The sequence below is a fragment of the Doryrhamphus excisus genome, linkage group LG17, assembly GCF_037039965.1.
Source record: "Doryrhamphus excisus strain RoL-2023G ecotype Guam linkage group LG17, RoL_Dexc_Guam_v1.1, whole genome shotgun sequence".
NCBI classification, from domain to species: domain Eukaryota; kingdom Metazoa; phylum Chordata; class Actinopteri; order Syngnathiformes; family Syngnathidae; genus Doryrhamphus; species Doryrhamphus excisus.
Window position 1 is genome coordinate 874,854 of NC_136373.1, and position 21,934 is coordinate 896,787.

The 21,934-nt window shown below is 41.2% G+C and overlaps 1 protein-coding gene and 1 long non-coding RNA gene across 5 annotated transcripts; one reads left to right on the forward strand and one right to left on the reverse strand.

Moving 5' to 3' along the window:
• The first annotated feature begins 1,479 nt into the window (after nt 1-1,479).
• Nucleotides 1,480-19,085, forward strand: LOC131136761 (uncharacterized). 4 transcript variants are annotated; one of them, XR_013630132.1, is made up of 9 exons: nt 1,480-1,583; nt 9,572-9,747; nt 9,816-9,900; nt 14,163-14,367; nt 14,500-14,658; nt 16,633-16,870; nt 17,109-17,293; nt 17,383-17,484; nt 19,024-19,085. It is a non-coding gene; the product is annotated as an uncharacterized LOC131136761 (long non-coding RNA). The 4 variants fall into 4 exon arrangements; XR_013630134.1 differs by having other exon boundaries at nt 9,816-9,889; XR_013630135.1 differs by lacking the exon at nt 14,500-14,658 and having other exon boundaries at nt 14,163-14,444.
• On the reverse strand, nt 11,993-21,599 carry calcoco1a (calcium binding and coiled-coil domain 1a). The gene is made up of 15 exons (XM_058084045.2): nt 21,450-21,599; nt 19,946-20,107; nt 19,775-19,877; nt 18,293-18,492; nt 18,008-18,220; nt 17,568-17,716; nt 17,344-17,413; nt 17,111-17,266; nt 16,783-17,037; nt 16,564-16,689; nt 16,230-16,325; nt 14,532-14,619; nt 14,128-14,393; nt 13,879-13,973; nt 11,993-12,520 (listed from the first exon to the last, which is right to left on the reverse strand). The coding sequence occupies exons 2-15, from the start codon at nt 20,075-20,077 to the stop codon at nt 12,493-12,495; spliced, it is 1,977 nt and encodes a 658-aa protein (XP_057940028.2). The 5' UTR covers nt 20,078-20,107; nt 21,450-21,599; the 3' UTR covers nt 11,993-12,492.
• Nucleotides 21,600-21,934: the final 335 nt, after the last annotated feature.

Here is a 21,934-nt window from a genome sequence, read left to right on the forward strand (position 1 = left end):
TATGTATATGTATGAAATATACATACATTATAATGTAACACCGCAACCTGGAAGTATCCCAAATGTTATTGATTTTGGAGCCAGGAGATATTCAATCTTGTAGAAGACAGCATCTTGTTTGTTTTTATGAGATAAGATAGCAGAGTCATCAGAGATGTGACACCCAATCTGTGACAAATAATAGGACATCAGGGCCTTAAAAGTTAAACATTAGCACGTTTGTCACAATAGAGCTTTTTAAATGTTTGTCCAAAGCGTCGCAGAAACAAGCAAATGAATAAAAGAAGCCTCGGTGATAGCCTCTGTAAATGTCACGTCAATAATCAAGATTTACACGTGGAGCGCAAAGTTTACAACGCATACCTCAGCTGATCAGATCCGTTTATTTTGATATTCTCGTAAATTCTCAAAGGAGCGGTACGGCTACTCCTAGTAAACATCGGTTTTTTTTTCCTCTCTCTTTACTTTTTTTTTTTTTACTCTCCCTGTGTGCCATTCGGATTCAAACGCCTCACCTTGATTTTATTAATAGATAGGCAGGGTGATAAATACAGACGAGATTCTATCAATTATATGATTGCTTTAATTAACTATCATTAAAGACAGATCAATAATGCCAGACTCAAATTAAAATAAGGCCCATACATTATACACTATTTTACAAGGAACAATCAAATGGCCTCTGCAAGGGGGTTGCCATGGTAACTACAGGGGGTTAGGGTGTGTGTGGGGGGGTGCCTGCACACACACATAGATCAGTCATACTTAATTATGTGAGGTCGAAGAGGGAGGAAAAAAAAGGATGGGAATGTGAATATTAGCTTTAGCTTAGCCTTAGCTTTAGCTTACTGAGGTAGGTCATGTGATGGACGCCCCAAGACAGCGTCTGTCTCTTATTGGACGGCATTGAGATTAGCGTAATATTAGTAACATTTTAAGTCACAAAAGGATCAATGGTCAATAAAACTAAGACAAAGTAAAACTACTAATCCTTTTTTAGGTGTTTGCCGGGTGATACTGTCACCTAGTGGTGGTTTATAGGTACTGCTGGAGTGAGTAACGCCTTGCACTCCTAGCATGGCTAGCATAACAGCACCTATTAATGACAATATAAATGTATAAGCTATTCTATTACAATAACACAATAAAGCATGGCGATGATACAACCTGAGAAACTGAGAGTGACAAATTGTGACAGGCTTTGAGTAAAAGTGTGGAAAATTAATCGATACATCCATGCGCATGCGCACGATGCTTGTGGATCCGGATATGGATGCAATTGACTGGTGAATCTAGATTCATCGCGATGCGTTTGTGGGTATCGGTAAAATCCCATGCAAGCACCGTTTTATTAATGTTCATTCATCATCATTATTTTACGTTTTGTATTGAATACGGACGGAAGACGTGAGGAACATACAACTACTAGTAAAACAACATTTACGTTCGTAGCAAGCAGCAGCCACGAAGTTTCTAGATTTAACCTCCCCCCCCCGAAACGTTTAAATGGTATGTTCGGAAACACTGCGGATTGTCAAAGAACCGCGGAAAGCTCGACAAAACGTCCGCCATTTGCAAAGAATGTAAGTTGTTTTCTTATAATACTACTGTATTAGCCTAGCTGCTAGCTCATTCATATTAGTATGTTTAGCATTAACATTAGTATGTTTAGCAGACAGGAATATAAACAAACATCGATTCCACTGTTTAAAGTGTCACTTTTACTTTGTTGTTAAATTATTAGTAGTAATTGTAATTATTGTTGAATAGTTTGACTCCACCACTGAACCACTGCTATTGAAATTGCATAGCCAATGTGAAAGTGGGATGTTTTAAGATGGCAAAAAGAATGATGAAGAAGTGGTGATTAGTAAAAAAAGACAAACAGCACTTTAGTAGAATTTACTGCCAAGTGTGCCCCGCTTTTACCCATGTTTTAGCTGTGTATAAATGAATGAATGTTGTATTTTAATGTATCTCTTACTCTGTTTACTTGCTTTTATTCAACTCCATTTTTTTCTGTAAAGCGTCTTTGAGTATTTTGGAAAGTGCTATACAAATAAAATGTATTATTATTATTATTATTATTATTTGTTGGAATAATTGTACATAAAGTTATTCTATTTTTACTATATTCTTATTACCTATATTTACTATATTCTTATGACCTATTTTTCTTATGACCTACAAACATTTCGTATCACTCACATAACAAAGTAAGATTAACGCTGTACATGTGCTTCATATCACTCACATAACAATGTAAGATTAATGCTGTGACGCCTGCACTTGTGGTGTACATCATGATTAAGGGAAAACAGAACATGACAGAACATTCCTCAGCAGATAGTTTTAACACCCTCGTGGGACATAGGCACGGGTCAGAAGTAGATATGACCTCAAGGTGTATGTGTGTGTGTATATGTATCACCAGAGAATCACATGTCAAGGATGAGGTGTCCACACATTATGGATAACATGTTGTACAAAGAAACTGGTTTCAACTGGAATAATTAAACCCCCCTTCCCTCAGAAAACTGATTGTAACCAGGGCCTTCCTTCAATAAAAAGGCAAGAGGGCAGGAACTGCTTCAGAGTGAGGTGGCGAATTGTTACTGAACGGTTCCTGATCACTCTCCTTGCAAGTAAAAAGAAACTCATCTCTCTGTGTCTTCTTTTGTACAGGCAGTGTTTTTTACAAGTGTTGGGGTTTAAACCTGACATTTTATTGGTCCTTCGAGCCGGATTCCAAGACACCTGACGATCCCAGCGGGCAAGCGAGATCCAGGCAAGACTGTGGCCACAGCATCAAGACCCTTTCCGGGACTGGTCCCTCTCTTGCGGGCTGGGATCGGAAGGTTGAAGGAAATCCAGAGACGCAGAGACTGTGAGTACAAATTTTGTTTAAAAGGAATGAATGTAAGAAAAGTAAAACAGAAGACAAACCCTGCAGGTTAGAAGAAGAAGAAGAGTAAAATAGAAGAAGAAGAGAAAAAATAAAAACGCGAAGTACAAACCCTGACAATACTAGACTCTATCAGGTCAGACAGTTAAATTCCGTGGAGGGTAGACTCCCCTAGTTGAAACAGACTAGTTAAACTCTACAGGATGCCGGAGTCCTCTGGGCTGGAAAAATAAAAACGCGCGAAGTGTGAATGTGGAAAAAAAAGTAAAATAACAAACCCTGACAATTCTAGGCTCTATCAGGTCCGACAGTTAAAATCCGTAGGTGGAGTAGACGCCCCTAGTTGAAACAGACTAGTTAAACTCTACATAGGATATGCGGAGTCCTCTGGGCTGGAAAATAACGCGCGCAAAGTGTGAATGTGAATGTATGAATGAAAATACAATTACCACTAGGTAACTGTGTTTTATACCAAACCAACAAGAAGCAAATGGTGAGCCTTTGTGGATGCTTGTAGGCAAGAAAATTCCACCTGAAAAGGTTGAAGAGAATTTTACCACAAAAGGTTGTTGATCACCATCTTGTTGAAGATAACCCCAGTGTTAGAACACGACAGGTGTTAAGAACCACTGGGTCCAAATTTAGTTCAAAATGGGGAAGGGACAAAGTAAAGAAAAACAAAAAGTCCTTGAAGAACTCTCCTGCAAGGACTGGAAGGTAGTTGAAAAAGAGGATAGTCTAGCAGTAGACCCCCTATATTATTGGATAAAACAGCACAAATTCAACGGAAAATTATCTACGGCATGTATTAAGGAGTTACAACAAAACATAAAAAAGAAATGTAAGCAAAACGAGAAGAAAATGAAAAAAAGAAGGCTATGAGCAGACACAAGTCTGGATGAAAATAGCAGGACAGCGAGAGGAAGGTGAAAGAAGGGCAAGGCAGGAAAGAGAAGAAAAGAAAAAGCAGGAGAAGGAGAGACAGCAGAAAGAAAAAGAAAAAGAACAGATGGAGCAGAAAGTGAAGGTTGTAAAAAAGAAGAGTTATAAGATAGTAAGGGAAATTTTACTTCATGAGTATCAGAAAGATGAAGAAAAAGTAATGAAGGAGAAAGACTCAGACACATTTTATACACAAAAGGAAGGTAACGAAAGAAGGGTTAGGCCAACTCGGAGAAGATTTGGAGGAAGAGGTAGAGGAACAGGTAGACAGAATATACAAAACTATCCCAACAAGGTTGGATGTTGGAATTGCGGTGAAGAAGGTCACTTCGCCCGTGATTGTGTCAAAAGCCAGTACAAAAGGAACCAAAAGCTATATTCAGCACGACTAGGCTTGTCTTAACAAATACAACCAGAACCAAATGATCAACCAGTAGTACTATAATTACAAGTACACCTAATAAAACTAAATTCATATGAAGGAATAAAACCAGCAATAGAAGATTTGAGTCTTAGTACAATGCGATAACCCACCATGTAATATCCCTATTTTCCCAGTGAGAAAAGTGCCACTCTCTGTGGGATGGAGAATGATACAGGACAAGTTGTAAATCAAGCTGTGGTGGCGAGAGCACCTTGTGTGCCTGACCCACACACATTTTTAAATTCTTTACCAACAGATGTCACATGGTTCACCGTAGTAGACATCAGGCATTCTTCTCCATTCTAATAGAGAAAGACAGTTCAGGTTCGCATTTACGGTTGCAGAAAAGAGAAAATATAAATAAATACATGAATAAATAATATATATATATACGTATACACGCTTACCACAAGAATATTGTGAAAGGCCGACAATTTATTCACAAGCAATGATGGCCAGTATGTCCACGTTTGAACCCCCAAATGGAAGCCAGAAATTATTATATGTAGATGACATCCCTCCTGTAGGAAGTCATGTGAAGAAGACACAATAGCCTTATTGCACCATTTAGCGAAAGAGGGCCATAAAGTGAGTAAAGGCAAACTACAATTTTGTAAGCAATCAGTGAAGTATTTAGGCCATCAGTTGACAGGACAAGGGCGAACCATTCTAACAGATAGAAAACAAGCAATCTTAAATGAAGCTAAACCACATTTAACACTTGAGCGATGCACCACGCTCAACCCAGCTACCCTTCTACCACTCCCTGAGGAAGGCCAACCACGTGATTGTTATGAGCTAACAACACAAACTGCAAAGTATAGACCAGACTTATTAGATCAGACACTAACAAAAAAAGGGGTGATTTTATAGATGGTTCCTCAAACAAAAATTATTTGGGAAAAACAATAACAGGCTATGCAGTCATAGCGCTTGCAGAAGCATGCAAATTAATGAAAGGTCAAAAGGTGACAATTTATACTGATAGCCAATATTATATTCAACAGTACATATCTTTGCACAATATTGGCAAAACAGAGGTATGATAACATCAACGGGAAAACCAGTAACTCATGCATGATTATTAACAACTTTACTAGAAGCAGTGCAATTGCCAAAACAAATTGCTGTATGTAAATGCACGGCACATACTAATAATACGGATCCAATATCTTTAGGAAATATGTTCGCTGATAAAATGGTAAAACAAGCGACACTAAAGGAACTGAACCTTCTTAACACAGAAAAAATTACAAGTACACTTTGAGATCCTGGCAGACATGTAACAACAGAGTCCAAAGCAAGAAATTGACCACTGGCTAAGGAATAAAGCAATCCTGGACAAAAATGTTAATATGTCGACAGATAATAAAACAATCTTGCCAAAAAATTGCATAAGTGGGACGTTATTTTGAGCCATGGTTTTACACATGTCTCAACAGGAGGGATGTGCTGTGGCACAATAGTGGGCTATTAACACCCACTTTACTACGTAGGGATTGAATTCTTATTCAAAAAAGAAAATTTTTGTAGAGCATGTTTAGCGTGTGCAAAACACAATGCCCAGGGCAGCTTGCGACCTCGGCGTGGCCAATTTCAAAGAACCACAATACTTATTTCAAGAAATACACATGGACTTCATTGAACTCAACAACAGTGAAGGGAAAAAATTCTGTTTAGTGATAATAGACTCATTTTCAAAATGGATAGAACTGTTTCCTACAAAACATCCAGATGCACTAACACTAGCTAAAGCTCTATGCAAAGACATAATTCCACGCTATGGTATTCCAGAAAAAATTTACAGTGATAAACTATGACTAAATTATCCATCTCCATCTTAGTATTTACCCTAACTATACCTGTTTGCGTCATGATAATAGCATGGTGGTATCTGCTGTAGATTTGTAGCTCCTCAACAACCTTCAGAGGAAGTCCGGCTACAAAGGGGGCTGTAATTCTAGTTTGCAGTCGTCTCAAACCGGTGAAGATTGTCCACAACTCTGTTGCGTTATTAGGAGGGGTTGCAAGCCTGCTGGTAAGATGATCACTCAGACGCATAAAAATAAAAAATAAATTAAAAAAAATAAAAATAATTAATTAGCAGCAGTAGGAGGACTGATCGGAGCAATAATAGTGATGTCACTGCCACTATGGAAAAAATAAAAATAAAAAAAATATTAACATGCAGAAAAGAAGTGTGGGGACCCTAACCGATCACAAACGCAGATCGAACAAACACCTTGGATAATTAGGTGGGCATACAACAACTCCATATGTATGACCATAGCCCCAAATTCGACTACCAAATACCCATATCATCATTGAAAGGATTTACAAACAGACGTCAGGTGTCAGGGGAGACATATGCTAGTTATTGGTGGTATGTTACTGGACACGTGTTAGATTTAAGTTGGGACACATTGATTACCACCCAGGAAGGTGATTACTGGGCACCTGGTACCACATTAGAAGCCAGGCATTTCCATAATAAAATTATGTTAAAGAAACATGGGGCCATATTAAGTATGACATTTGCTTTTAGCTCAGCTAAACTCAACCCATATGACCGACCATTGGGCACTACTTTAAATACCCCGTGTTGGGGTTTCCTTTTATGGGCCTACTCTTCTGGGGTAGATCCCTACTTTCCTATAATTATTTGCAAAAATCAAACCATGACCCCTGTTGAACTGCCAATCACAAATAACTACACACATCACGCTGGAGTTAAAATAGCCGTAATTCGAAATACAGATGATTGGTTTCATGCCACTACGGGCATTTCACAACAAAGTAATAACTGGCTGCTGCTAGTGGAACAGGCAGCAAATATGTCAAATCAAGGAGATTATGTAGTATGTATGGGAGCCAGACCACTGTTACAAGTAGTGCCTTCAACTATGGGAATAGATTGTTTGATCGAAGTAATGAATAAGAAAGAAAAAAAAAATAATAATAATAATTCGTTCACAATGGGATAAGGTCTATCCTCTTCCACTGAAAAACAAAAACCAGTATTTTCTAAAAATTAAATTAAAAGTATTTTCTGTAGGAACCTTCTCATGCATAAACAGAACAGGTGTTGGAATCAAATTAGGAAGATTGAATGATACTGAGTGTCAATCAATAGAGATGGTAGACATAACATTCAAACCCAGAATCAAAGAGATCAGTGTCAGGGTGGGATAAAAATGATCCCACCTACATAGACAGTATTGGAGTTCCGAGAGGAGTCCCTGATAAATACAAATTAGTCAACCAGATAGCAGCAGGTTTTGAATCATCGATTTGCTGGTGGTGCACAATTAACAAAAATGTAGACAAATCAACTACATCCACTATAACGTGCAGAAATTAGGTAATAAAACAGAAGAAGGGTTCTCCGCCATCCATGAACAACTGTCAGCTACCTCCCTCATGGCTTTCCAAAACAGAATTGCTGTTGACATGCTCCTGGCGGAGAAGGGCGGAGTATGTGCCATCTTTGATGATCAGTGCTGCACGTTCATTCTGAACAACACGGCAGCGGACGGGAGTCTCACCAAGGCCTTAGAAGGTCTAAGGTCCCTTAACAGCAAGATGAAAGACCATTCTGGAGTTGACACGTCAATGTGGGATGGTTTTGGAGACGTATTTGGCAAATATAAACAACTGATAATGTCAGTTTTAATGTTGATCGCTGTATTTGCAGCTATTCTCACCTTATGTGGATGTTGTTGCATTCCCTGCATTAGGGTTTTGTGCACCAGGCTAATCACTACTGCTATCCAACCAATTAAGCAAGAGGTGTCAGAAATATATGCGCTCCTTACTCCAAAAGGGGAGCCCCAAGAAGACAGCGACAATGAAGACACCGAAACTGAAGAGATAAATGATGAAACATCATGGCATTTTTCGGACTTGCCAGGACTGAAAATCTAAAAAGAAGAGGTCAACGGAGGATGGGAGAATATATTGCAAAATGAATAAACAGGAGGGAAATGTTGGAATAATTGTACATAAAGTTATTCTATTTTTACTATATTCTTATTACCTATATTTACTATATTCTTATGACCTATTTTTCTTATGACCTACAAACATTTCGTATCACTCACATAACAAAGTAAGATTAACGCTGTACATGTGCTTCATATCACTCACATAACAATGTAAGATTAATGCTGTGACGCCTGCACTTGTGGTGTACATCATGATTAAGGGAAAACAGAACATGACAGAACATTCCTCAGCAGATAGTTTTAACACCCTCGTGGGACATAGGCACGGGTCAGAAGTAGATATGACCTCAAGGTGTATGTGTGTGTGTATATGTATCACCAGAGAATCACATGTCAAGGATGAGGTGTCCACACATTATGGATAACATGTTGTACAAAGAAACTGGTTTCAACTGGAATAATTAAACCCCCCTTCCCTCAGAAAACTGATTGTAACCAGGGCCTTCCTTCAATAAAAAGGCAAGAGGGCAGGAACTGCTTCAGAGTGAGGTGGCGAATTGTTACTGAACGGTTCCTGATCACTCTCCTTGCAAGTAAAAAGAAACTCATCTCTCTGTGTCTTCTTTTGTACAGGCAGTGTTTTTTACAAGTGTTGGGGTTTAAACCTGACATTATTATTAAGTGCCAAATCCTTTATAAAGCCAAATCCTTTTTGTAGGACCATACGGAATTCCACTTTTTCCCTTTGCTTATTTCATGTTGAATTGCATGATATCGCAAGAAATTGTACCATATCATATTGGATTGCATTGATTTGAACTAAATAAGTATTTCATCGTATCACTTCGTATTGCCAGAAAATTCCATGTATCATTAAAGTATGGTATCTCTGGCTGTGTATCAAATCGTCCTCAGTGCTGAGATTCACACCCCTAGAATAGATGTGTGTTTTTATCACTCCCCCCTCTGTTGTGTCATGACATGGGGGAGGAATGACTCACCTGTTAGCACTGGGACACTTCCTTGTTATTGATGTACTTCCTGCAATGGCTATTTCCTCAGCAATGTAACATAATACAATTACTGCCATCATAATAAATGAATAAAGCATTTGGAGAGCTACTAGGAATGTGGTTAGAAGCTACTGGTTATTATATCATTATTAAGACCTTGCTAAGCTGGTCAATCACCATGGTCCACCAGCTAAACCAGTATAATTTCCAGACCGAAGTGGGTTGAATCTTACCTTTGTTATGATCCCAACAATACCTCATGTTATTATTATGATTATGTTATTATTGGCTCGTGTATTCAATCTGTTCTACTCCAAACTGGCTTTTGTGTGTTTGAATCCAGGCTGTTCATCCTGAGTCGTTAGCAGAACAAAAGCAAACATCAGCAACATCGGTCAAGCGTGGCGGCGAACTCAAGTGCTGCAGCAGGACCGGCTTTGACCATTGATCCTGATAAAGTCAGCGGGTGACCCCAGCTTGATGCGACAAAGAAGTGATCTGACCGGACGCTGCGTACAAGTGAGGCTGATTTATGAATCATATGTGGCAGCAGGGGTCATAACATGCGGCGCGACATCATTTTACAGCTTCTGGACTCCTCGTTTGTTACACGTCCCATCCACGGAGGCTTGCAGCTCAGCCAAGGGAAAAGGGGAGAGAGGTGAGGGGAAGGTGAGGAACGTCGGCAAGCGCAAAGACCGTAAATTTAACACCTTCCTGTGTGTGTGTGACGCATCTTAAAGAAAGGGTAATGGAACAAGTGATGGAGAAGCGGACAGAGGCTGGGGAGAGTGAGGGCGGAGGGGGTTCCAGCAGGGAGGAAAATGAAGGCAGAGGAAATAAACAAGTCCCAGGTAGAAGTAAGAGGTGATTTGGGCAGGGGGAGGCGGGATCATAAAAAACTCTGGAGATGTGTTCTGGCCTCTGGCTCTTTCATATCTTTTACATTTCTAATTAAAAGAGATAAAGAGTGAGGGAGTCATCAATCCCACAGTGATTTCCCAGTTAAGGTTTTAGAGGTGGCTGTAAACTAGGCAGCCCGGCATCATTGATTTTATAATTAGCTATCGTCATCCCACACTCAAGACGGAGGGAGTGTGCTTAAAGAGGAATTCAAAAGTGAGAGGGGAAAAAAAAAAGGAGGCGGCCATCATGGGGAGCAGCGAGGCGCGAGGATGACGCCGATGATGTGATGAGGGGGAGGTCGGCCCTGAGGAGGAGCTGGTGACGAGGCAGGGAGAACCCCCCCTGCCTTGAATGCAGGCAATGATCCAAACGGGAATGTGGCAGTGACAAAAGAAATGGCACAATTAATTGCCGGTGAAATGTCACACCACGATCCAAATATTGCCATGATCTTTGGCCAGAATAAGACACATTACACCCAATCATGGATACATAAAGCATTTTATTATTATACATGAACCCCAGCCCCGAACCTGTTACATGGCTGATAGAAGGAAAATACACAGTCCGGGGATAAAGGTGTCACACGGGACGTTCAAAAACAAACCATTAACTCGATGCAGCTTTATTGTGAGGTGACGGAAGGAAATGACCTCAAAAGTCACATAACAAGTACGAGGCATGTAGTGTAAATATAGTGTACTTCTAAAAACCGACGCAATCTGTGAACACCAGAAAAACACACTGAAAATGAGAGATTGGCCTATTAAACCTGATCAAACTCCCCAGTTATGACAAATTCAATAATCCCACGGAAGCTGATTAAACATTAAAATCCATTTCCATTTCCCCTTCCAGCTTCAGCTCAATAAACGGGGGAATCTTCCCTTTCGTTAAAATAAAATGCTGTAAATAGAAAGTCTTACTAAAGTTAAATTAAAAAACGATTATGATTTATGCATAAACACGACACACAATGTTATATGTTATCATGATAAAGTAGCCATATTCAGGATGGGTATAACAGTGCAAGCAAAGGTCATTTGATTCAAAGTTGCATTTTCTGAACTCAGATTGTAATATTAAGCCGTCATAATGCTGTACTTTTTGAAAAAGCTAAATAACAGACCACTCAACAGTGCCTCTGCTGGTTACAGCAAAGTAGTGCACTAAATTTCTGCTCCAATTCTTCAGGATAATTCATCAACAATCAATTCCACACAATTGACAATAATTGAATCCACTGTTATGCCCACCTCCATTCATGTTTTTATCATAAAAAGTCTTCTCCAGTAAAAATAGGGTAGAAATTCAGCAAAACTGCAATGCATCAAAGTTTCATAGCCGTCTTAGTTGACTTGTATTTAGCTTAAATGCAGCCCAACTGGACTTCATTAGAGATAGAAAATGTACAAAATGAATACAGTATTCATGAACAGATAGGTAGGCAGGACTTTTTAACCGGGGCGGTATCTTACCACCAGCCTGGGGGAACACACCGACAGCCTGTCATGAATGTCAGCGCCTATAAAGATGATTTTCTTTCATAAGATAACGCTTTAATTATTTAGGCAGGAATTTAGAGCGCCGTGAATGTGAATTAAGGGGAGAAAAATGTATGAAAAATCTCCCTACGAACGCGCCACAAATAAATATCGGTAGTCAAAATCCATCGGAACTAAAATGAAAACGTAGAAGCATATAAGTTATGATAATAATATGAATACGTAATGTTTCTGTCAGGTTCAATCAGCTCAACAAGCGTTCTATGGCAAAAAAAAAAAAAAAACATCTTAGAGCGCCTGGGTATCTCTAAATTTTTACTGCGTGCTCATCAACTGCTAACGTGTTTAGGAAAGTGCATTTCAAATGTTAGTCCAGGAGTGAATGCAGACGCAATATAACATCCCAGCACTGCCTTACTGCCAAATAATCATTCTCACACGACGCTGTATCAATGCTTTATGTTGTCGTGAATCGCATTCAAAGCTGCGATGGGGAAAATTTAATGCTTGCCGGGGAGCTCCGCCATGATTTTCAGCGGGGCTCAGCCCCTGCACAAAACATCATAATTACGGTGCCTGTCATGACTCCTAATCACAAATGTCATAAAAACGACATAACATCCGCCGTAAAGCTCTCGACGTAGCAATGATTCAACGCGAATCATTCGGCTACAGCGAACCCGAGCCTAAACGCTCGCTCTGGTCGACTGGCGTAAATATGGAGTTATTCTTTTTTTGGAGAGGGGGGTGATAAGGGAGATTGCGTAACAACATGTAGTCTGTGAGGAAAGAGTAGAAGCACGACAACAAAAAGGATCCCGTCATCTCACGTGTGGGACATCCACTCCGCCGGTTACCATAGCGACGTGTCAGCCAGATCACTGTGGTGGGGGGCACAGAACAGAGAGCAAAAGTGAGACTAACGCCAAGTGTGGTTGCAAAAGGTTAGACAGAGGGAGTGTCTGAGAAAGGAGAGCGAGGGCTTTAATGATGCTGAAAATTGGCCCGTGACGGCGCTACACCCCCGCAGGTAAATCATTGCTATGGCCTGCTGTCAACTTATCTGTCCCCTTGTCCTCCCATCGCGGTCCTCCCCCTGCTTCAACTTCTTTTACGAGCACATATTCAAAACTTTCATCTTCCGGCCATACTCACCCTGTCGCCATAAATAATTGCTGCCGTTTTGTCTGTGTGCATTAGCCAGCTCAGAATTCATTGGAGAAGTCATTTTTTTTGTGTGAGGGCAGATGTGTAAGGTACAATTTAGTGGAGGCGCTGAATTCCGCCATTTTGGGATTCTTTATTCCTCTGCTTCGCTATATATATATATATATATATATATATATATATATAAATATATGTATGCAGTATCAATGAAAAATATGTTCCTTTTTACTTGGCTGCATCTCCCCGCCGGTTGGGTTCACTAATTACTTTGCAGAGTAACATTGCACACACAAATCAAGCGGCGGGCTCATAAAGTGTGATGCATTGCTCATGTTTAAATCAGCCACCGTGACAGCCGCCATATTTGTAGGCTTGTTCAAAAGAAACGTTCGTTTTAATATGGCGTCAATAATGCAAATCTAAATTCTCCCACTTTAAATCCTCAACTGACTTTGAAGCTTCTCCAGCTTCGGCAGTAAACTGGGTATTTTCTCTGTAAGTTACCACGAGAAGAAGATATTTTGTCCAAATCTGACGTACAAAAACGTACGAAATAGACACATTGGCTGTACGGATTCATTTACTGATAAACAAAACCATTTATTCAAGCTGTAGTTCTTTTTTAACCCATTAATTTGATTATTTGACTATATTTTGTCATGTTTTTTTATATATTCCATTGAGAAAGTTTTCGATCGTGGGTATTTACTTTAAATCCAAACAGTCCTCGTCTTGTGAAGTTTTGTGGTGACGAGGCACTCCCGTTAATTATTAATACTGTACAAAAATTCTATATTCCACCCCCTTCCTGCTAAAACGCTGCAAGCCACGCCCCCATGCAATGATTCCTAATTGTTGGTAGCTTTGCACATGACCCATCGCCCCCCCAGCTCTGTCACGCATCTGTGATGTCATCAGTGGTTGACTGTAGTTTTTTGTAGTAGTTTTGTGTAGTGGAACACAAACTAGCGTGCGTGAATTCTTTCTTCTTCGACAGTCTGTGTTGTTACCATGTGGGTCCATAGAGCATGTAGAGCGTCATAGAATGATAATTGCGTGTTAAAAGTTGTACCTTAGCACTGAGTCTGCGTGATCGGGAAGCAAAAGCGCCATTTCCTCTCCAGAGCTGTGCTTTCCTCCACACTGCAGTGAATCAGGTTCTTCCTCCTACACACATACGGTACATGGGTTTAATCACGGAGATGACCTACAGAGTCTCCTGTAGACCCATGTCTTTATTATCAAGTGTATCTAGCAGGTGTGGTAGCATACGGCATTTCCAGTGTCACATATAATAAGCGGTTCAGCAATCAAGTCTCACTGAATCGGAGCTGTGCGCCATCGTGTCGGCCCCAGGTTGCCGTGGTGAGGAGAGAGGGGCCGGCTGGCTGATAACCACCGTGCTCCTTTCCATCTCCTGGGCGGATGACGGAGTAGCAGTGAGGAGAAAGAGGCTCGGCGGTCCTTGCTCGCACAGGCCGTAGTTTCCCAGCGGTCCGGTCGGACGAAGAGGCTGCAAGGCCTCTGCGTCGTCAGCTTCCGACACATCTGACATGTCCAAGTAGGCACCGTCATGTCGAGTATAGCCTGAACAACGACACAAGCACAAGTCACGCCACAAGCAGGCCATTGTGAAAGGTATTTAGCGTTGTCGTGGAATGGAAGTTAACAGCTTTACTGTCCCCATCTGCAGGGTGTTGGGCAGATTAATGTGGCTCCATTCACCTGTGGGAGCAGCGGGGGAAGTGCTCCACTTGGCACTGGCTGCTGTTTCTGTCTTCTGCTCCAACTGACAGATGTAGTCCATCAACTCCTGCGGCGGGAAAATATAGCCATCATTGCACACGACGGGGTGGGACTTCCATAATCACAGCTTCAGTAGCTAGCGCTCTCATAACCCCCATATGTCTGCCACATAAAGTGGACACACACGCACACACACACACACACAATATGTCCGTACGCCACATTTGCTGTTATGTAAACACACACTTTACAACTACTACTATACATCAAACATTATTCCATTGGAGGGATTTATGATATGCCACAGACCGACTGCCATTGTAGCACATGATGGCTGTTTATGTAAACTGGACACTCATTTGAAAAACATTGGCCGTGGACGCTGTGGTGGCGGGCCAGCGCGATAGCGCTTAGGTAACAACAAATCTGTGCAGGTGCTTTAACAGCAGCACCGACTGCCCTGAAAACCACTGATTTATATTACACAATAAACGTTTTATATTGCACAATAACCGCTAAAAAGACGACAACGGACCAAAGATGCCCAACAACTGGGACAGTTGGAAGAACAGTATGCTTGTGTATCTTATTGCACCGCTTCAATAATCAAATAGTTTACTCATGTCGCAATATGGGAACTGAGCGTAATACAAACTATTACCCGGACCAAATTTAAGACTGATAATGACTGCAGTTGAACCAAGTAGCAGTTTAATGGGAATACTAGTCTCAAGAAGAGGCAAAACAACTGCTATTTATTTGTTAATCCATACAAGCCGTTAAGGAGCCTCTGGAGCTTATCAGCTGATTACAAAGAGAACATAAACGGTGCAATAAGGATATTCAACGACTGGTCACACTGAAAAAGACAGCTGGACAAATATGAGATATTTTGGGGATAAAATACCTAAATTGGTGAAATTATCAGATTTTTATATCTAAAAATAAGCAGGACCTTGAAGCTGGAAATATTTGGGTAAACCATCTTTGATGACTAATATCGACCAATGTCTAAATGATTTTCTACAGCAACTTGGTATTCTGCTTCAAGAAAATAAATATTGGTGATGGGGAGGCACGCTTCAGGTGGTAGAGTGGTCGCCTCCCAACTTGAAAGTTGCGGCTTTGATCCTCCCGTGATCATGTGTAAGCACAGTATCTTAGGGCAAGACAGTGAAGCCCCAGTTGGTCCTGATGCTGCGTCATCATCAGTAGCTGATGAAAGCACTTTTAGTGTCTTGGAGGTGGAAAAGCACATCACAAGTGAAAGAACGTTTACCATCTTATCACTTCTACCTGTGATTTTAATAGCATGAGTTAAGATATACCTGTATATTCCTGGAACCAGTATACTTGTTTTGTAGGCCAAAAAGCCTATTGGTTATAGGAATATACATGTAACGTACATCTTAACTCATCCTATTCAAAGTGCTCATTTGATAAGTCTTTCACTCATATCATGCTTTTCCACCTCCAAGACACTCAAGGCGCTTTGACAATGTTATCACATCTACCTATTGATGATGACGGGGCTTCACCATCTTGCCCAAAGACTGTACTAAAGTAATCCCTCATTCTAAAACTAAGGCTATACTCTAAAGCCAATAAGTGAATATTCCTTAAAATATGCAAATGATCTGTCTAGAAATATGATTTTAAATAAAAGTGGCAGTGTACTTTTTTCTCGGAAAGCAGGTGCTCCTTCTCTTTCTGGGCAACCCTCAAGCTAGTCTTCAGCTCCTGGAGCTCCCGGCAGGTTTCACTCAGCTGGACCTGCAGGTGTGACAATAAAACCGGGGTGGGGGGGTCAGACTCAGCACTTTATTCATTCTGTTAGCAGGAGTGGGTGACTTACTTATGTGTATACGTCTGCACATTCATTACCTCTTCCAAATGCCTTTATCTTGCATTAATGAATGACTATAATTGTTTTTGGAGCTGCTCACTCATCAACTTGACAGGTGGCAAACGTTATGAGTGCCGAATGTTCCTGTTAGTAGTGTCAACTGACCCGGTTACAATCCTTTTCTCTCCCAAGCTCTACTTCCAACTTCACTCTCTCCATCTTCTCCTCCTGCAGGCTCTCCTCCGTCGTTTGCATATCAGCAGTAAGCTTCTCCAGATGCTCACGGTCCCTCTGCCAAGGCAACGCACAACCACCATGACGCCGAACAATAACAACTGTGACAACAATTTCAATTATCTTCAGAAGCGAGTCCACCCACTGTACCTTGGCGATGTCCTGCAGACTTTGCCTCTCCTGCGCCCACTGCGCTCTGCTCTCTCTCAGTGCCAAACTGGAATCTGCAAGTTGGAGGGTAAGCTGGGCGGCCTGGAGGCGGGCCTGATGTAGTTCAGCCTGCCCACGATCTCTCTGGGCTACCGTGGTGCTTAGATCATTTTTTAGGCCGTCTACGGTACGCTCACTCGCGTCCAGACGCTCCTGCAGGCACCTCATCTCCTTTAGCGTTGCCTCGTTCAATGCCTGACAACAAAAGATAACTTGCATTAGTTACCAATTCCGTATTTACAAGAGATTTGCACCTTCTTCTACAGACCTCCTTTCTGTGGGCTGTGGTCAGTTTCTGCGTCAGGGTGCTGATGGTGTTCTGGAGCTGCAGCACGCAGGTGTCTCTTTGGGCCAGCGAGTTCCTCAGGCCTTGGAACTCCTTGGACAAATTTCGGAGTTCGCCCTCAGTCTGCTCCAACATGGTCTAATAAAGGTGACACAGATACAAACAGTAAGAAATATGCGATGATAGGCAGCAGTCTTTACGGTACAAGCTGGCACCTGCAGTATCTGTCTGTCACTCTCCTCTTCTTTTTGCAGAGCTGTGGCGTTTTTTGCTCTTTCCTCCATCCTGCACAGATTTAGAATAACAAAGGGACTCACTGGAACCATTATGCAGCTTGTTTGGATCAGCCATTCCAGGTAAATATATAAATAAAAAATATGAAAAAACCTTAAAAAAAACATATTAAAACAACAGAGGGAATGAACAAATCATATCAGACCTTTCCAGCTCTGCCTCTCGTTCCACAGCTCTCTGCCTGAGAGTTTTGATGTCCTCCTTCAGCTCTCTAATTCGCACTTGGTTGGCCTCTGTCACTTCCAATAAAGCACTCTTCTCTTGTGTAAGACATTTTCCCAAAGCCATTTCCGCCTAAGAGAACAGGCAGCATTAGCAGGACATACAGTAGACGATCTATACCTCGGTATCTCAACACATTTTGACATGAAATGGTAAGATATTGTTTAATACAGTCAAGTCAAATTTATTTACTGTGTACAGCACTTAATAAAAAAGGCTCAAAGCAGGCAAAAATAGACAATCCCAAAGAATATGAGTTTTTTTTTTCATTATTTATTATTTTGTCACACTCCCCCTTCTTGCTTTTGCATATTGTTGCTCGACCTAATACCTCATTAGGTACCACATGTGTATGTACTGTACCTCCTGCTTCTTCTCCATCTCTTCAATGTTATCCTGGCTTCTCTTCAGCTCCCCCTGCAGCCTGCCGATGTCTTTCTCAAGCTCTTTGCGCCGTCTGCCCCAGCCCTCCCGCTCCCTGTTGAAATCTGCCCTCTCTTCCTCCCTTTGCCTGCTTGTCGCTTCCTGGATCTGCAGCAGCTCAGCTCGCTCCTGCAGACATTTCTGCAGTCGGCTCTAAAGAGACACAAAATAAATAGTGACTCCAACACCTTACTGTTTAATATAAAGCTATTCAGCAATTGTCACCTGCAACAATTCAGCCCGAGGTACGACCACCAACATATCTGTGCCTTCCTCCTCATGGGGCTCCTCCTCAAGGGTCACCAGATCCTCCAGAAGCTTTGGTGTGCAGAATGTGAATTTAGAGCTGCGAGAGCAAACCTCCCCTTTGGTGTTGATGTACACAAATTCATACTCCTGTGCGCTGGGCTTAGGAAGGTACGATGCTATGAGGGAGATGAGGAAAGAAAAAAATTGATTAGAGGATAGTAGTATCGGGTCATGTGACAATGTTTAAATGACAAAATAATAGAAACCTACTTTTATATGATGCATGTTAGATTTTCAAATAACATACAATACACAAGTAAATTGTTTGTGGCGTTAAATAACATAACCAAAGGAAATTCACAAGAAATACATCGACTGTATATGTAGGGCAATATTGGCTGCAGTTTCGGTTTCAACCACCAGAGGCAGCACTTGAGCCAAACGTCATAGTTGTACCCGAACTTGCAAGCCTTTTCAATTGAATTTAACGCACAAACTATTAACGATAATTAACATTAATTTAAATAATTACCAATTTTATTATATTCCATTGGTATCTAGCTTATTACCTCAGCTACAGTACATGCATGTAAGCTAGTTATTGTTTTTCTCTACCTAATAACATTCATTTAGGGGCACATGTTTTCTGTTATATTAAAATGTGAAAATCTACCCGCATCTCCTCATTTTTGTTTTATCTTTGACAGATCTGAGTCACTTTTTTTGCATTCCCTTCCTAATGCAACCAGTCCGACCTGCCTCAGTGACGGTAAGTACAAATATCAATCTAGGACACAACGTATGATAATTCACAGGAAATCCCTTCAAGAAAAAAAACATACCAAAGGAAGCGCGATGGCAAAGCTGACAGGAAATCATGCGCCAAAGATTTTACGAGCTGTATTGTAATTCACTGCACCAACGTGGGGCAACAATCTTTTTAAATGATGAAATTTGCTGATGATAAACAATCAGCAGTTTCTTTGCAGTCTCTTCCCTTCTACTGTCAATGAACGCCTCATCTGCTGTACATGCCCTTCACACTGAATCAGGCCAATCAGAGGCCACTGGCAGACTGGACCCAGTGACGGTGGGAGAGTCCTGTATTTTTATCACCAAACGTCCGTGTTAACCAATTGGCTTGCTAACAAAATGGAGACCTGAATCAGAAGTCAGCTTTGTCGCCAGTGGTTGATGCTGTAGTTATTACAACATCATTAAAACAGTATCAACCTCAACCATAAGTGAATATTGTCTTTGGCAGGCAGAGAGTAATTGTTTGTACAGCTCTCTAAAACGTTTAGATTGCGCTTGTGTTTCAAATGAGGAGTCTGGTGGATGTGTATTTGATTGTAGTAGCTCTCATCTTGATCACTTGGTAGTAGCTTTGTTTTTCAAATCATTCCGTACTGGTAGAGATCGTCTAATTATGGGATTTTTAATAGAGGAAACTTGTACCATGGAACTGAACACAGCAGTTGACCTCTGTGCCCTCTTCATCGTCACCCGGGGCGACTGCCCAAACAAACGTGTGGTAGTCCTTCACTGACGACCACCCCACCTGCAGACCAAAAATAATAATTATGACAAAGTGATATTCCAGCGATATCCTTTATGTGTCAACGTTACCTTAAAGAGTCCTATCCAGTCACTACTGGCCCAGTTGTGTAGTGAGCTGAGTGTGTAGTGACAATCCACTCTGCTCTGAGGAAAGTAACTGCAGCCCACATTTCTAAACTCCACCGTCCCGGGCATTTCCATGGCAACAAACACAAAGGCACTCCTTTGTACCTATAGGAAGGGAAAGGGTTTACAATGCGGCGCAGTGCATTTTTCTTGAGTTTAATTGGCCATAGATATGAATGTGAGTGGGAATGGTTGTTTGTCTATATGTGCCCTGTGATTGGCTGGCCACCAGTCCAGGGTGGACAGCTGGGATAGGCTCCAGCACACCCTGCGACCCTCGTGAGCATAAGCGGTAGAAAATGAATAAATGATCTTAAACTTTTGACCGACTGATAAACAGTCTACTTCAGTTTAAGTGTTGTTTTCAATAAATAACTTTTTGTAGCTTCAGTTAAAACCTCGCGAAAGGGCACCTGTTATGCTTTTTCTACTTTCTGACCTATAAATGTTGTTAGAATGTTGTATTCTCATGTTAAACAATGCCAACGTTTCAGATAAAGAGGTATGCATTCTCCCTTTGTGATGTCACAGAGGGGCTGACTTCCTTATATGGTTCATAGTGAGCGTGTGACCAATCACAGCGGAGTGGGCATGCCACTTTTAAAAATCAAAACAGACAGTTTTGACAGGAAGCACAAATCAAAGGAAATCAAACCTGGAGTAGGTGCAGATTCTGCAGTTTTTTGTGCAGATTATTGTGTGTAGCTGCTCTACAGGAGTCTACAACCCAATACAATGGGTCGAAAAATGAGCATAATAGATCCGTAATAGATTTGTGCTATTTTTTAACTAGTCTGAAGATTTCGATCAGGTCTGTATCGTCTAAACGTCGGCAGCACAACTAAAACTTCAGTGACAGCAGGGTATTTCAGCAACATGACATGTGACACATTTGTCACCTGGGCTATTTCGGACTCTTTCGCCATTGTACACCATCACACGTGCAAGTGGCACAAAGACTTTGGCGCAGTCTCACCATGTGCAATTCAGGAATTATTATTATTATGTTATTACTGCATGCTTTCTCCCATTAATACAATCTCCACTCAACATGACGACACTAGGGCCTATTTTGAGCGTTTGCTCTGTGACTTATTTCAACAATTCCTTCCATATGCTGGCGTTATACGTTATAACAAAGTCAGCAGCCGAAGACGAAAACTAATCCAGCTAAACATGCTCTAGATGGTGACAGATGTACAGCAGCTCCGTGGGTTCACGTTACAAAGGAGTAGAAGCTAGAGGCCCAACAACAGGAGCTCATGTAGACAACATTCATCGTACCGACATACCAGTTCACAAAACACACCTTTGGATGGTTTTTTAATTGTTTTGTTAACATCGCCACTTTGATAGCGTATGTTAGCACATAACAATAACTAACATAGTGGACACAAAACACATCTGCGCAGCTATTGTGTCGTCCGTTTCTGAACATCGTCCTCACCTTTAAAATGCCTTCACTTGTCAGTCCGGATCTCTTTATCTGCTACAAAATGACAAAAAGCTGACAGTCAAGTCCTGCCACTCATGGTCTGTTGCCCCACGACCCCAGAAACAAAAACAAAAAACAGCACGAGCGTGACAGGTTTCCTTTGCAGTGTGACTCTGGGAAATGTAGTCTATTGTCCCGCTGATGGACCTTTAAAGCCTACTCTCGGAACTACAAAACCCATACTCGTTGCTCAGAAGTGACTATAGCGCGGAGTGTAATACGATGCGTGTCACCGCTTTGCCTGGTTTTGTTATGGAAGCCAACGTGTTAGATCCAAGCATTGTAACAACAAGCAGACCATTTAGTAACGTTATTCCTGTCTCGTAATTAAAAGATCATTAAATGGAAGCATTTGGCAACGTACGGACTGGTACCAGTCTCTTGTTTTCCATATCGTGCCAATGTTTAAAACTTTTGAAACAAATATCGCTGTCAAT